At 43.7% G+C, this 17,903-nt stretch overlaps 1 protein-coding gene across 2 annotated transcripts in view; it reads left to right on the plus strand.

Moving 5' to 3' along the window:
* The window catches only part of LOC147889739 (vacuolar acid trehalase), a 106,132-nt gene that overhangs the window by 70,311 nt on the left and 17,918 nt on the right, over nucleotides 1-17,903 (plus strand). For both annotated transcript variants that reach the window (XM_087391731.1, XM_087391733.1), the window contains one exon: nucleotides 12,137-12,224. In XM_087391731.1, coding sequence (XP_087247857.1) covers nucleotides 12,137-12,224 — 88 coding nt within the window. The remainder of the gene's footprint in view (nucleotides 1-12,136; nucleotides 12,225-17,903) is intronic.

The raw sequence follows: 17,903 nt of genomic DNA on the forward strand, positions 1-17,903 counted from the left end.
AAGATTTCTATAAAGACAGACATGAAAGATATAAGATTTGCCTTAGTGAACATGATCCATGGCAAGTAAAATTGAATATATGCCACAAGGATGAGCTGCACTATTCGAAGACGAACGTGCAAAGGCCAGGTTGCCAGTTTCCAATACTCAAGCTTTTTCCGAAGCTTAGCCAAAAGCCAATCAGTTTGTTGTCGGCGAGTGAGTTCCCACCCCAAAGGGTAACCAAGATGACGAACAAACTGAGTGGGTGGAATGATATCCCCGGGCCATAATAGACTATGCCAGTCTTTGGAATGCAAAGGGAGTAGCTTAGGCTTCTGAAAATTAACATGAAGACCAGCTGCCAAACCATAAACAGAGAGGGCCTGCATCAACGCACCAAGATCATGGGGCGTATTCTTCGGGGTAAAGAAAGAATCATCAGCATAAGCTTGAGCAGCCATGCTGCGATTAGCATCCAATTCCAAGCCATGAAGTGATCTTGTAGCCACAAGATGATCAATATATTGCAGCATAGGATGAGTAGCAACGGCATACAGTAAAGCATTGAGAGGGCATCCTTGGCGAACCGAACAACGAAGAGTCTACTCATCAAAGATATCCCCAGAAAGAATGCAAGCCGCATTGCTATCTCTGTAAAGCTAGTAAATAACATGCTGCATTTTTTGTCCAAACTGTAAGAGTAGAACATCCTGCTGCGTGTATTTGGCATATTCAATCCCAATATAAGCATTGGTAATGTTATTTGTGATATGGCGACGTGGAACAAAGCCATATTGGGAGGGATGCATCATGCAAATAACCTTTAATCAAATCAACCACCATTTTGGCAATGATCTTGTAAATGACTGGCATGAGCGTGATTGGTCTCCAATCACCAAGTGAATCACATAGCTGCTTCTTTGGAATAAGCTTGAGAAGACCCTTTTTCCATGACACAGGCATTTGCTGATTTTGCCATGCTGTATTTACCATTTGCAGCAAGGTGAATTCAAGAAGATCCCATAATGCAAGAAAGAATTCAACAGTGAGAGCATCCCATCCCATCCTGGAGATTTCCATCTGCCACAGGATCTCAGTGCATCAGACAATTCCTTTTAGTGAAGGGATGTTCAAGTTCCAAAGCCTGAGCTGCATACACACACTTTCTTTTTTTGTGGTGAAATCTTATATTTTTGAGCTGCATACACACACACACACACATTTTTTTTTTGGGGTGAAATCTTATATTTCTGTGTGGGAAACCCCAAAAAAGAGGTAAAAACCCACGAATAAGTACAAAGGAAAATTTACAAGTAAAGCCTCAGAGAAAAAGTCATGAGGCAACCAAGTAAAAAGTTACATATCAAGCTGGAGGAGGATTAAACACAACATCCTCCAGCTTTAGATTATTGCTTTGTAACAACTGATGCAGTGTAGAAACCACACCATCAATAAAAACAAGCTGTTTTTTGCCCTTGTGATTCTTCTTGATATAGGCGGGCACTCGAAATTTCTGAATCATAGGGTCAAAAACCTGTTGTAACATGGGATGAAAAGAATCCAGTGAAAATGGCACATTTGCATCCCGAACAGAAGAAGACTCTGGCACAGGCATCAGAGGCAAAGGAGCTAGATCAGCATTTGTATCCTCCGACGAAAGAGCTGCATCTGATAAAGCAGGACTCAAAGCAGGACTCAGCATTTGAGCTTCACTTTGAGGATCAACTTGAGAGGGACCATGTGCAACATCCTATATGATCCCCTCTGCAAGGGGCACATCCATATCCTGAGGAGAAGGAGGCTGATGATGCTCAACAGGAGTCAGATCCTGAACTTCTTCAACAAGAGAAAGATTGGCCTATGATTTTTCTACCTTTCTCCAGTAATGCTTTGAAGCAGTAAAAGAAGGCTTATTTAGTAAAGCCTTAGCAGAAACCGGAGGAGGAGTAACCTTCACAGCTGAAGAAGGAGCAAGAGGAGTGGTCATGGAAGCAGAAGGGCAAGCATGTGCAAAATGACCAACCTGATGACACCGATAACAAGCTGTAGGAAAAGAAGCAAAATGCAGCCTGATGCACATTGGATGAGTAAATCCCAGATCAAGATCCAGAATAGATGGCACGGGCTGCATCATATCCCATAAAATACAGAGCCTAACATCACGGGTAGCCTGCAAGAAATCCTATCTCGGAACATGGAGAGGCCTGCCCAAAAAAGCTGCAAGAGTAGGAAGATGCTGAAGAAGAGGCACATGCAACGCTTTGAGGGTAATCCAAACTGGACAGTGGGTTAGAAGAGAGGGAGATGGATCAAATAAGGGATCCTAGGGCATCACATAAGCAAAAAAGCCAGCTCTAGGAACACCAGCACAACTGACAAGGCGCTCTACCACCTCAGTCGAAGAGCAGTGGGCATAGTAAAATCCTTTGCCCAGAAAGACAAAGGAAGAAATACAATCCAAACCCATTGCAACATCAGGCCAATGACGAAGCTGAGCTAAAGATAAAACTGTGCCCATAAAATAGAGGCAGACTCCAAATTGCTGAGCCTGTCGAAGACCGGAGACCAAAGGGCAGAATCCAAGGAACAAACAAGTGGGGAACCTGATGAAGGAACTTCTGTGACAGAGGCAGAGCACAATTGGCGAAGAAGATCCAGCTGGAGGGAAGAAGAAGGGCCATCGGAAACATCCAGCTTTGCCGATTCAATTGAAGGCGAGGCAAACAAACCACCATGCTTCCGCCACAGAAAAACACGAGTAGGAGGAGTAGAGGCAGAAGGAGGTGCTGAGGCAGAGAAAACAAAAGAAGCAGGTGTCGGAGCAGCAGGAAAGGAGGAGGAAGATGAGACTGGAGCAAAAGCCACCAAGGGCTGCAACACAGATACGGAAGGAGGCTACGCAGATGACTGTACAGCCTGTACAGAAGGCATCGAAGGAAAAAGTGGCGGAGTAGATGGCCGTAGAGAAGGCTGTACGGGGATGTGTAGGGAGCACGGGAGCTGTACGGGAAATTGCCCGGAGCTGTACAGGGGACTACAGGGTGCACAGAACCTGAACGGAAGGCCGTACAGCCGACGGCAACTGCACGGAAGGCAAGGTAGGCAACAAGGACGTCGAGGGTGATTGTACGGATGGAAATGGGGAGGAAGACGAGGCTGGTAGGGTAGAGGAGGAGGTCTCCATCGCTACCTCACAAACACACACACACACACACTTTTTTTTTAGTGAAAATTTTTATATTACAAGAGAGCTTCCCAGAAAGGGAAAGCTGGACAGTACATCAACAGAAAATCTCAGTATAAGAAAGATATACATCAGAATCTATGTATTGGTTTGCAGACAATAGATATACATCAGAATCTATGTATTGGTTTGCAGACAATCAAAGAGAGATTGCTGCAAAGATTTGCGAAAAAAAAGAAAAAGGATAACTGAGGATCACTAACAACCCTATGATTGCGATCTATCCATAGAGTCCAAAGCGCCCAATATCTAACCCAAGGAAAAAACAAATCAAACTTCGGTCGCCGTGGATGAATGCCAAAGAGCCAAAATAATTTTCCAAAAGCAAGATTTGGAAAACGAGCTCTCAGATACTGTCCAATGATACCAACAAAGCACGAGTATGCAGACAAAGCGAGAAGAGATGAAGCACAGATTCTTGCGGAGCATGACATTGTCGGCAAATAGCATGAGCAATATGTTTGCATGCCATAAGTTGCCCAGACGGGAAAACTTTAGAATCCCAAAAATGGCGTAGTCTCTTTCGCCACCACTTTGCAGGTCGATGCATATGTCAAATCTGATTTGCTCGGTCTGAAGCCCAAGGTGAAGGCAACATAACTTTATACAACACCGATACCGTAATATGAGATAGTTTCAGCGGCGACGGGATGTGGACACAGAAGGCCGAATAGTCCAGTCCTGAAGCCTGTCTTCAATCTCAAGTGGAGGAACCGGCAGAAAAGGCTGAAGCATAGAATCAATGGTATGCCACATAGGATGATAATGCATCCCCATACCATATTTTGCAGCTGCCAAAGGAAAAGAAAGGAGAGTACCATCGTCATGAATGTCATCTGCCACCGAATAAATACCTTTGAAAGTGAGAAAATAAGAGCATCTAGGCTCCTGCACCACAAGAGGCGGATCAAAAGCTCTAGACTAATGCATGTTTTCATCTCTTAAAGAGTTGCCTTGCATAGAATCACGACCATGCCATTCCAAATGGGAAAGAATGTGCTTCCAAGCCAATAATAGCTTAGAGACAAGAGGACAACCTTTGATCTTGCTTGCAATAGAACCAAAGAGAAAGTTCCACTGCGTGGGCTACCAATGACCAAAAGCAAGGGTGGTGATTTGCAAAAGCAAGAAACGGATCATGGCAGCCCAGGGCTGATCACCATTCATGAATTGTAACATCAATTTCCCTTTATGAGCAAGGAGATGAACATGAATATTCAAAGTGTTCAAGCCCCCATGCATCTTGGGTGAACATAAACAAGACATTGAAAGCAAGCATAAACTTTTGTTGGCATGTTTGGAACGCCATAAAGTTTCCATTATGATGGACATGAAAGAAGCAATATTTGTCTTGCTAAACATGATCAAGGGCAAGTAGAACTGAATGTATGCCATCAAAATAGATTGCACTATCCGGAGCCCTGTAGGTTGAAAGAGCTGTTTTGCAAGCAATCAAAGAAGGATTGATGCAGAGAACGCTTAAAAAAGCCAAACAAGAAAAATATAGGATCACCAAAGACTTTACAGTTCCTATCCGTCCATAATGTCCAAAGCCAAAGAAAGAAAAGATGAAACTTCGGTTTGGGTGGATGAAAACCAAAGAGCCAGAAAGACTTCCCAAAAGGAACAATCGGAAATCTTGCTCGCAGGCGCTGCCAAAGAAGATCAAAGAACTCACGAGAATATGGACAAAACCGGAATAAATGAGGCACAGTCTCCTAAGAACTCAAACATCTATGACAAGAAGCAGGAGCAATGTGTGTACGAGCCAATATCTGTCCGTATGGAAAAAATAATGAGAGCCCAAGCCATCCTGTGTAGCTGCCAGAGAAAAAGGTAGGATAGAGCCATCATCATGAATAACATCAGCAACAGAAGTGATGCCCTTAAAAGAAACAAAGTAGGAACGACGAGATTCCTGTAAAGCCAGTGGAGACTGAAAAATTGTCGACCAGTGAATGCTTTCAGCTCGCAAAGAATTACCCAGCAAAGACTGTCGACCATGCCATTCTAGATGAGAGAGGACGTGCTTCCAATCAAGAAGCAATCTAGAGACCAATGGGCAGCCAGGCAAAGTGCCATTGATGCGATCAAATAAGAAATCCCAATAATTGATTTGCTAGTGACCAAAGGCAAGAATACTGATATGTGTGACCAAAGATCTAATCATGAGAGCCCAAGGCTGATCACCTTGCAGAAATTGCAGCAACATTTTTCCCCTGTGAGCAAGGATGTGCACCTGGATATCCGTGATGTTCAAACCACCGTGCATCTTAGGAGAACAAAGTTGATGCAGTGAAAGCAGCCTGAGACTCTTTTTGGAACGCCAGAAGATGTCCATAATGGCAGACATGAAAGAAGGAAGATCTGCCTTGGTGAACAGGATCAATGGCAAATGAAATTGAATATAAGCCACAAGGATGGATTGTACTATCTGAAGCCGAACATGTAAAGGCCAGGCTGCCAATTTCCAATACTCTAGCTTTTTCCGAAGCTTGACCGTTACCCAATCAGTTTGTTGACGATGAGTGAGACCCCACCTCAACGGGTAACGAAGATGACGAACAATCTGAGTGGGTGGAATGATTTCCCCGGGCCACAAATGACTATGCCAGTCTTTAGAACGCAATGGGAGTAGCTTAGATTTTTAAAAATTTACATGAAGACCAGTTGCCAAACCATAAATCAAAGCAGAAAGATTATTTTGCATATTCTTTGACTGTACAGAGTACAACAGATCAAGTTACAAAAGGTACTAAGTTTAAAGCTTGTCGAAAAGCCTCAAACTTAGGTCGAGGTAGAGCCTCCGTAAAAAGATTTGCCAAGTTGTCTTCAGTGGGAACATAAGACAACTTAATATCACCTAGTGATAATCACTCTCTGACATAGTGATAATGAACCTTAATGTGCTTTGTGGAAGCATGGAAAACTGGATTTCGTGCGACAGCCAAAGCACTCTGACTATCAGTGAAGATGATGGTAGGAGCAGTGTGACATGCACAAAGATCTGCAAGTAGCTTCCGAAGCCAAACACACTCCACTGTAGCTGTAAAACCAGCTCTGTACTGAGCTTCACAGCTAGAAGTAGCAACTGTACTTTGCTTCTTGCTGAACCAAGAAACACATGAAGTACCAAGCATAAAACAGTTGCCACTATGTGACACACGAGTGTCGGAACAACCAGCCCAATCACTATCAGTGAACCCATGCATGGCGAGTGAAGTATCAGCACCATAAAGAAGGCCTAAATGCTGAGTGCCTTTAAGATATTTGAAAACACGCTTCATGCCAATGGTGCATAGATGGGCTATGCATATATCTGATCAACTGTGAGACAACATACTGTAGATCAGGTCTTGTATGGCATAGGTAAATCAAACAACCAATTGCCTGTTGATAAAGAGTGACATCATATGTACCGTTGCCATCCTTAGAAGAGAAGTGAAAACCAATTTCTAATGGTGTGGATACTGGCTTGCAATCCTCAAACTGAAAACACTGCAAAAGCTGTCCAATGTACTTGGATTGTGACATTAAAATGCCCCCCTCACTGCTAGCAAATTGAATGCCCAGATAGTAGTGCAGAAGACCAAGATCAGACATAGCAAATGTCTGCTGCAAATCAACTTTAAAATCTGCAATTTGCGGAGCATGTGTCCCAGTTACAAGCATGTCATCCACATAAAGGACTAAAATCAACAAATCTGTCCCACGCTTGCGGATGTGAAGGGTAGCCTCTGTAGGGTTGTTCTGAAAGCCAAGTGTGAGCAAATGAGAATGAATTCTCGAATACCAAGCCCGAGGTGCCTGCTTCAATCCATAGAGGGCCTTTTTCAAGCGACATACCTTGCTTTCAGAACCTTCAACCTCAAAGCCAGGAGGTTGGGAAACATAGACCTCTTCCTACAAATGCCCATGAAGGAAAGCTGTCTTAATATCAAGCTGATGTATCTACCAATGAAAGTGGGCAGCAAAGGCAATAACAATGCGAATGGTAGTGATCTTGGAAGTGGGAGCAAAAGTCTCCTGAAAGTCAATGCCATGCTACTGAGCATAGCCCTTAGTAACAAGACGGGCTTTGTAACGGTCCATTGAACCATCAGCTTTCCGTTTGATCTTGTAAACCCACTTAGTTCCAATGGCATTCTTGCCATAAGGCAAATCACACAGCTCCCAAGTGTCATTCTGATGGATAGAATCCAATTCAGCTTGCATGGCCTTCATCCAACAAACATTCTGAAAGGCATCTTGATGACATAATGGCTCTTCATTGCATGTTGTAGCAACCAAAGCATAAGCAACAAAACTAGCATGCTCTTTCTAGACAGCTGCTCTCGTACGGGCTGGCAGAGGAGTGTCTTGTTTGCTGTCTTTTAATGTGTCAAGGAGCACCTTTTTAGGCTCCTGAATTTCTGCTCTTTCCTGGTCAAGAGCCCGGTGCAAATGATCCTGATCAATGATAGGCATATCAGGCTGAATTCCTGCATGCACATGGGGCTGTAAATGACCAACAGATGGAGGAGGGACAACCTCAGATGGAACATCATCCCGAGCATCGGATGGAAGCAAAGGCATCAAGCTGTCAAATATGTTTGGGGCATCAACAACGGGGTGTTTTTGACAGTCCAGCAAAGGCATAGTGGAAGATTCATCAAACACAACATCCCGACTGACAAAACACTTGCCCGTGTGGGGCTGATATAGCTTATAGCCCCTGCTCTCTGAACTATACCCAAGAAAAATGCATTTAACAGGTTTATCATCCAACTTAGTGCGTCTTTGTGAAGGCACATGAGCATAAGCTAAGCATCCAAAAGTCCTCAGGTGGGAAATGCGAGGCTTACGACCCGTCCAAGCCTCATAAGGTGTGATAGTCTGCAATGCATTTGTAGGACATTTATTCAAGATGTAATTTGCACACATGACCGTATCCAACCACAACTTATTAGGCAAATAATTGCCTTTCAACAAGCATCTGGCCATTTTCATCGTTGATCTATTCTTCCGCTCAGCGATGGGATTCTGTTGAGGAGTATAAGACACCGTGCATCGATGATTAATGCCACGGGAAGACAAAAAAACAATAAACTCCTTCGACATGTATTCACCCCCCCTGTCTGTATTAATGTGAGCAATGTGCAGTCCACTCTCATTCTCAGCCAAGGCAATAAAGTGCTTGAAGCATGAAGAAACATCAGACTTGGATTTCAATGCGAAAATCCAAGTGTACCTGGTGAAATCATCAATAAAAGTAACAAAATAGTAGAGCCCCCCAAGAGCTGCAACCCTCATGGGTCCACAAACATCACTATGAACCGGATAAAGCTTACGTGAAGCACCAACTCTCCCATCCTTGGGAAAGGCAGCACGGTGCATCTTACCAAGTAAGCACGGTTCACAAACATGTTTGGTAGGCATATGCATTTTGGAAAGAACACAACCATATCTTATAAAACTTCACGAGGGCTCCAAAATTGAGGTGTCCAAACCTCTCATTGCACAAATGAGTATCTGCCATGGTAGAATCAATAGCAAAGGCATGTGCATCGGCAAGTGCAGGATCATCATCTGAACATCTGTCATAGCATCAAGTCTGTAAAGACTGCTAGACAAACCAGGGTAGAGGCATGTATAACATCATACACTGCACACCTCACACCATCAAGAGACAGAAGTAAGAGCAACTTGCCCAATACCTTTCACGGTATATGATGCATTATTGGCACATGTGACACTGGCCCACTTAGATGTAAGCTCCAATGAGCTGAATAACTTCCTGCAGGAAGTGATATGCTTGCTAGCACCACTATCAAAGAACCAAGCATCACGAACATCTGAAACTGCCATACAAGCATCATGAACATCAGGATTACACTGACACGTAACCAAGAAATCCCAATGGTGGTCTTGTGTGAAATTAGCAGACTCATGTCAATCTTCTGCACTAGAAGAACCAGATACTGCAAGACTAGACTCTTTCTTTTTCTTTTCAGATGCTATGTGCTTCCTGCATTTTTAAATATCATGCTCAAGTTTCCTGCTATAGTTACATCTCTTCTTCTTTTTGTTATCCCCTGAAGAAGAGGCACCATGTGAATGATCAGCATGGGAATGAGAGGACTTTGAGATACGCATCCATGTTACCACCCTCATCAAGCTTTAAATCTTTCAATTGCCGATGGAGATAGGCAACCCTTGCCTCATTCCGCACATGATACAAAGATGCAAGCTGATCCCATGCTTGCTTAGCTGTCTTGCAAGACCGAATATGAGGCATAATAACCCATTTCACTGAAAGAATCAAGGCATGTGCTTTGGCATCACGACCATTCCATTGAATTTGCTTTTGTGAAGGAGGCAAAGCACCTAGAGCAGGAGGTGCAGGAGTTCTGGATGTAGCAGTAGAACCATCACCTGAAGACCCATCACCTAAAGAAGCAGAGGCTGCAGGTGTAGCACCAGTAACAGTGCGTGTAGGCTTGGCCTTAGAACCTAAAACAATATGCCATAGATTCTTGGCAACCAAAACATGTCCCATCATGTATGACCACATGGGCTAATTGGTGCCATCAAGCTTGTCATTGGCCCCAATCAACCCAAACAAATCATCTTTGCCACCAGACATGGTGCTGAAATACAAGGCAAATGCACCAATTGGCAAAGCAAATGAGAGAAAGGCAACCCCTCTCAGAATCAAGTGTCAAAAAACTGCCCAAGGTTCAAAGCTTATGTCTGCAAAAGACTTTGTTGTCCCAAGGTATACCTGTTGCAAGAAAAGTCCCCAAAGGCAACACAAGGCCTTTCCAAAATGCAAATGAAGCAGAAATTGAAAAAAGCCAATGCAACAACGGCTTACCCAATGATGAACAGCAGTGACAGGCTCTAAAAGCGAGCAAATGAGGGCTGGAAATGAGAATTACAGCAAAAGAAGTGCTCCCACGAGGAGGAGAGCATGTAGAAATGGAGAGAAAGAGATCCAATGGAGAGAAGCTCGCAGCCCGAGGCAAAGGGATGCCAAATGAAGAGGGAACGGCTCAAAGAGAAGTCTCCGGATCAATTCAGCAGCTCCAAATGGCTCCAAAAGTCGGCACGGAGCTTGAGGCAGCTTCAAAATGCTGGCACGCAGCTCGAGGCAGCTCTGAAATGCTGGCACGCAGCTCGAGGCAGGTCCAAAATACTGGCACGCAGCTTGAGGCAGCTCCGAAATGCTGAAAAATCTGAGAAATGACTGGTGCGCACCCCGAGGCAGCCCGTACTGCAGTGAATGTAGTGAAATTCTGACAAACCGGACAGAAGTACGGAATTTTTTGACAAATGTACGGATTTTCGTACAATTTTGGACGCATGTACGTATATATATATATATATATATATATATATATATATATTGATAGGTTCAGAATTTCGTACAGATGCTGTGAATGCTCGCGTGAGAGTTGCTCCAAAGTGCGGTCTTCTCGCGACAAAATGAGGTTTTTTGCGACAGAAGTGCTTGAAAAGGTCTCAAACACTTGTGGGAGTGTGAAAACCAGCAAGACCAGCAAGAATGAGAGCTCCAGAGGCTGCCAAACAGCTTGGGAAAGCTGTCAATGGCTGAGGGAATGGATTCCCAACCTGCTTTGATACCACTGTTGGGTGTTGGAAGCAATGGAAGCTAAAAATGGAAGCACAATGGAGAAAAACGAGATGCTGTAATAGATTTCTGCAAAATTGAAGTGTGGAGGCTCAAGGGAGAGCCAGCGTAACAAAACCCTAGGGCTAATGGTCCTAACTGGACTAAGTGTCCTAATTGACCTAGATGGTATATAAACTAACTGTACCAATAGTCCTAACTGACTATAACTAGGCCTACAAGGCTCATACCAAGGTATAAGTGGCATCTATGGATAGCCCATGAGATAGCCTACAACTTTGCCAAGAGAGGTTGCAATTTTTGGCAAAAGAGAAGCCAAACATTGAGGGAAATCCACAACTTCCACGCAGACAAGGCATCGGTGCCCGATCAATGCCTGATAATCTGTGGTAGGTGACCAGGGCAACACATGAACCATGTGCTGCCCATAGAAGAGAGGAGAGTGCTCCAATAAAATCTGTCTATGCTCTTCATCTGCCATGATCACTTCAAAAAAGCCCCTTGCTGCATAATGGAAGGCAGCTTTTATTGCAAATTTATGGAGACGAGATCAGATTTCAGTGGATAAATTTACCCCTGAACCTTGTGTTATTCAATCTCCCAAGGACAACCTGCCTAAATATATCTAGTAGTTACTAAAGAAGATAAGGCTGGTGCCTTTGTGAGGCAGTTGCTGAATTGCCTGGACTACTCGCCAATGAGGATCCTTTTATAGGGCTGAACACTCTCCACCCAGAGCCTAGATCTGGAAAACCAAGCCTCTCCCAACTTGCACTTTCTGGCAGGCTGTAGACTACCGACTTGGTCTGGTCGGCCGACTTAACCAACCAGCCCCCCTCCTCGCTGTATAAAACGCTGTTCTTCTGGCATCTTTCACTGCACATGTCAGGGCTTGCACCAGCCACTACACTCACCCTAATCTAGGACCATGGCCAGCCTTCGCTGCTGGTTTGGGTGGCCTATAAGGCTACCTTGAAAACAACAACACAAGGATCTTTGAATGCTTCTGTTGTAATCAACTTGGCATTTTCACATCATTTCTTTATACTTTAGATGTATACAATTTCAAGATTTTGTTTGTGTTCTTGTGACATGCATGAATATCCGTTAATGAGACAATACATTTTACTGAAGAACACAAGAAACAAGAAATGGGAAAGAAACTTTCAAGCATCTTTTTTAAGATTGAGACACTGATGTTGAGGGGTCAAAGATATCCAAACCAGGTGGCCATGTTATATTGTGTAGGACTGAATTTCTGACGTTGTTGATTGCAGGTGGCACATGGTACCCCACGCATTTGCTTCCTTTCAGGCCTCACTGGGGAAGAAATCATGATGTTTGTGCGAGCATTTCCTGAAGCAAGTAAAGGCCCTCCTTTATTTTTCTGTGTGTGTGTGTGTGTGTGTGTGTGTGAGTGTGAATGTAAGTGTGAGTGTGCCATGTAGACATGTCCAATCATAATGGTCCTGTAGTTCTCCGGGCTCATGGGATCCCCTGCCTTGTGGATGGGTGAGATAGTGTTAATGGTCTAGGGGTATGTGTGTGTGTGTGTGTGAGTGTGAGAGAGAGAGTGTGGTGTGTGTAGGAGAGAGAGAGAGTGGAGAAGCCTTGCAGATCAGCTCTAAAGCATCCCGCCACCAGCCCTTGAGCATCAGCACCCTGTTGCGCTGCATCAACTCCCTGAACTCGATCCCTTGGAGCAGACATAAGCCACCATACAGCCCGTCAGACCTCCGTACAGCTTTTGTACTGCTGTATGGCCTGTACGGTCCATTTCGCCTGTTGCAGTCTGCTGCTCCCACATTGTATCTGGTTCCTGGTCTGTTTTCTGCGCAGGGTTCTGTCTCCGGACTACAGCCACGCCCTGATCTTGAAGGCCTTCACTCCCATTTCTCTCCTCTTCAGTCTCTGGGCCTGCTGCACCTTTCCCATTGCCAAAATCTTCCATTTCTCTCTGAAATGTATTTCATCTGGGGTTTTTTACTGGTTTTTTTCTCCCTTTTTCCTCTACAAAACTGTTTTCTATCCTATCTCGACCTCTACATCCCTCTTTCCCTTCCTTCTCCTTACAAATATACTCTTTTGCTCTTCTCTGTGGGCTTTTTTTGGGACTGGTTTTTTTCCTCCACTACCACTTTACAGGTACCTCCTTTCTGAGTTCCACTTTTTACAAAGCTATGGCTGAATATTCCTATGAAAAGACATTTCAAAAGGAACGTTCGGTTCACTGCAAGAAGCAAAAGTAGGCTGAGGGTCAGCATGACCCGGTACATGATACTCTTGAGGCCCAACTGGTCTATGATGTCATGCATGAAGGATTTGCAGACACAAGGAAAGAGTGGAAAGACTCGGTTCCATCAGTTGGCCTCATGGTGGAAGTAGATGAAATTGTGGATCCTGTCAGAGAATATGCAAAAAATGCAGTAATTTTATTTTGTCCTGGCTGGATGCCACCTGCTGCAGAGATAGGCAACTGGTTGACTCGCACACTGGTTGGCTCGTTTGTTCGCAAAGTGCACTATGCAGCCAAGGGTTTTTTTGAGGTTATTATGGTGGATGAGCTACACAGACAAATGCTTTTGGAACATTCGCCCCTTTTTTTTGGGCAGCAAATGGTGCATGTATTGCCATGGTCTCCCACAAGGGATTATCAGGCTTTAATCTGACACAGATGCCCGGTCTGGGTTGAAGTTGTAGACTTCCCACAATGCATGGCCTCACTCTTGCCTAAAATTGCAGCTTCTTTAGGCAAAGTGGTCTGCGCACCACGGCCTAATGGCAATTCAAATCGATTTTGCATTCTTTGGGATACTGATAATCCCACACCAGACTCTTATTCAGTCACGGTGAATAATGTGGACATGGGAAGTGCTTTTTACAAACTGAAATGGGGATTATTTGCAGGGGCTTGTTTTGACTGTAAAAAATTTGGACACATGGCTTCACAGTGTCCAATGAATCAGCATAAGATGCCTCCTGCTGCTTTACCGGTTCAAATGCCTACCAAGGATGCACCCACTTCTATTGCAAATAAAAACAAAGGTAGTAGACAGTTTTCTGGAATTCAGGATAAAGGCAAAGCTCCAGTGGTTTCAAATGGCAATGTTTCTTCACATTCACCTCCTGCTATTCAACCCTCGACAAAAGGACAGAAACCTCCAACCGATGGATGGCAAAGTCCAAGAAAAGTTATTTCTGCTAGAAGACTTCCACCCCCTCGTACTTGGAATGGTGCATCTTCTCGTGGAACACCCCAGAGCCCAATACAAGAATTGGGATCACATGGGCTGCAGTGACAGCCTGCAGAACACTCTTCCCTGAAGAAGAGGTTGCTGCTTTGCTGTCTACTCCTCAAGTGGATATTTCTTCTCAGGGGAGAAGCATTGACCTTGAGATAGAAATGTAGGGTTGACATCATGACATTTGCTGTTGTACATAGTTGTTATATTACTATAAATATCTGTACATATGACTGCTCATATCAAATGTTTTACACTCAATGTCCAGGGGATGTGTGATAGTAGGAAATGGAGAACAGTGTGGCTGTACAGTGTGGCTGTACATCAATAGATTTCAGCTTGACATAGTGGCATTACAAGAACATAACCAACATGTCTATGTAGGAAAGAGAGGACACTACTGTGGCTATGACATTTTCTATGCTGGAGAGCACTCTTTCTCAGTGGTGGTCATTTTGATCAAACATGAGCTTCAACCAGTTATTGATTTAAATGACCACAAAGGCAGATGGCTTGTTCTTCAATGCATTATTCGAGGAGAGGTGTTTGAATTCGCCTCTGTTTATGCACCTCAATCCTCTAGAGAAAGAACTGAAATTTGGGATGCCATGCAACAATATCCATGAAGATATCATGCCTTTAGATGTGGGGATTTCAATAATGCTCCTCAACAGGGTGACAATACCTCCAGACATACTCATATGTTAACCCCTGAAAGGCATGCATGGTCTCAATTACTGATGCATTCGGATTTGGTGGACCTTTGGAAGGAATTGCAGCCTTTGTCACCTGGATACACATTCCAACATAATGCTCTTTCTTCTTATCAGGCACGTCTGGATCGATGGTATAGTGTAGCTCCGCAACAAAATGGGGATTTTACATGCAAAATGTGGATTGACTATGCCTTTGTGCATTCAGATCATGCACCTCTATGGTTGCGGTTATCCTTTCATGATATGCCAGATGATAGATTGCCACAAAGGCGACATCTGATCGTGAACAATAGCTACTTGCAACATGCTGTTTTCAAGGCCATGGTTACTGAAGCATCTCATTCTCTGTCTTCTCGCAGCCATGTTCATATTGATGATGCCTGGGATTCTTTTGTTGCCAAAATGCAAGTTGTGATAAGAGGTTACGGCAAGTCTTACATGAAGACTCTGAGGGAAACTATTGCTCAGGCCAAACTTACTTGTTAGGATCTCACTGAACTCAGCCATGTTCGTTCGTTGTCCCTGCATGAGCAAACAACACTATGCCAGGCCAGACATTGTCTTCAACTCAATGATCATAGAAAACTGGCTAAATGGGAGACTAGAGCCAGACAAAGAGCCTTTACAGATAAAGGCTGCTCTTCCAAAGAATTTTTCAAAAGCTTGCATCATAGGAGATTAAAAACAGAAATTTGCAGGGTGCTTATGCCTGATGGATCACGGACCACCTCGCGGTCACAGCTTGCTTCTGTTTGTGAGCAACATTTCTCTCAGCAATTTGGTTCTGCAATTCGGTTCTGCAATTCCTCCCTCACAGCAAGCTTTGGTTGCACGAAATTAGCTGCTACAGCATGTTTCTTCTATTATTTCCACTACTCAAGCTTTGGAATTGGAGGAACCTTTTACTGAGAGGGAACTGTCAGATGCAATCAAATCTTGCGGCAGATGGAAATCTCCAGGATGGGATGGTCTTATGATTGAGTTTTTTTCTAGAATATTGGCCTCTTTTGAAGCATACATTGCTGCATATGGTGAATTCTGCATGGCAAAATTAGAAAATGCCAGACACATGGAAGAGAGGTATTGTTAAACTCCTTCCAAAAAAACAAATTTGTGAATCTTTGGCAGACTGGAGACCTATCACCCTTATGCGAGTCATTTACAAAGTCACTACAAAATGATTGTCGATCGGCTAAAGGGGTTTCTACATGATGGGTTGCATCCTGCCCAATATGGCTTTGTCCCGCGTAGGCATATCACAGATAACATTGCTAATTCCTATGTTGGAATTGAATATGCCAAGTACACGGAGCAAGATGTTTTATTATTGCAAGTTGATATTGCCAAAGCCTTTGATACGGTTAAGTGGGATTTTATTTCATCGACTATGCACGCATTGGGATTTGGCACAAAAATGCAGCAAGTTATCACTTGGCTATATCAAGATAGTAAAGCTGCCTGCATACTTTCAGGGGATATTTCTACATCCTGGACTCTTGGCTGTTCTGTTAGGCAAGGATGTCCCCTAAGTGCTTTACTTTTTCTCATAGTCACTCATCCAATGCTTCAATATTTGGACCACCTTTTGGACACTGACCAGTTGCATGGTTTGGAGATTGTTGGCAGTCACAGCATGATCGCTCAAGCATATGCTGATGATTCATTCTTTACCCCAAAAAATACTCGGAGTGATTTGTCCATGGTTATGCAGGCACTCTCTACATATGGATTGGCTGCTGGTCTTCGAGTCAATTTTTTGAAATCAAAATTGTTGCCGTTGCATGAACAGGAATGGCATAGTCTTCTGTGGCCTGGGGAAATTGTCCCCGCTTCTCAATTTATTCGACATCTTGGCTATCCTTTAGGTTGGGAACTCACCCGTTCCCAACAAACTGATTGGGTGTTGACAAAGTTGAGGGCAAAACTTGAATATTGGAAGCTTGCAACTTGGCCACTACATGTTCGTTTGCGAATCGCACAATCCATTTTGATAGCATACATACAATTTTATCTGCCTCTCATTATGTTCACTAAGGCAGAGCTGAACTCCTTTATGTCAGCTATCATGGAAATTTTCTGGTGTGCAAAAAATGGCAAGAAAAGTCTCAGATTACTCTCTATGCATCGTCTCTGTTCTCCAAAGATGCACGGGGGTTGGAACATTCTCAATATTCACATGCATTTACTTGCTCACAGAGGAAAAATGATTTTGCAATTTATACAAGGAGATCAGCCATGGGATTTCATGATCTGCTCTCTCTTATTACATATTCATACTTCTGCCTTAGGGCATTGGCAGCCAACTCAGTGGGATTTCATATTTGGCTCTATCCAAGGCAAGATCAGAGGCTGTCCTTTTGTTTCTCGCCTGCTTCTTGACTGGAAACATATCTTATCCCACTTGAAATGGCATGGCCGAGACTCTTTGTCGGGAAACTCCTTGAGGGCTGAGAATATTTATTGGTCTAAAGTATTCCACTTTTCTTTGGCCATTCAAGAACCAAGACGTTCTTACTTTCTCTCCTTTAAAGGCATTACATCAGCATATGACTAAATGGAGGAATGAGGTTAAATGGGCAAAAAGGACAGCACAACAATTGACTGAATTTTCTCAGTTAAGGCCTCTCTCTGATTCAGAAAATGATTCCCTTTCACATGCTCAGAAGGGCTGCTCATCAAAAGCCTTTTTCCAGGGCCTGCATGCTACTCGAAAGAAAAACTCATGTCTAAGGGTAAGGAAGCTAGATGGCTCTTGGATGCACTCTTTCTCTGATCTCCAAGATGAATGCCAAAATTATTTCCAAAAATTGTTCTCTGCTCCTGGTTCCCCATCAAATCAAATGACTGATGCGAGGACTGAATTTCTCCAATATGTTTCTGAAATAGTGGAAATGGATGATGCTCTTACCTTGGAGAGACCTTTTACTGACACACAACTTGATAATGCATTGTTCCACCTCAGCAAATACAAGTCCCCTGGCGGGGATGGCCTTATGGTGGAATTTTATATTTCTTTTTGGGATGGTTTGAAAGATGTCCTCTTGCAAATGATCAATGTTGCCTGGCAAGAAAATTTGTTACTGTAC

This window comes from Dipteris shenzhenensis, chromosome 20 (genome assembly GCF_047967505.1).
Source record: "Dipteris shenzhenensis isolate YYH24624 ecotype China chromosome 20, Dip_SZ_1.0, whole genome shotgun sequence".
Taxonomy (NCBI): domain Eukaryota; kingdom Viridiplantae; phylum Streptophyta; class Polypodiopsida; order Gleicheniales; family Dipteridaceae; genus Dipteris; species Dipteris shenzhenensis.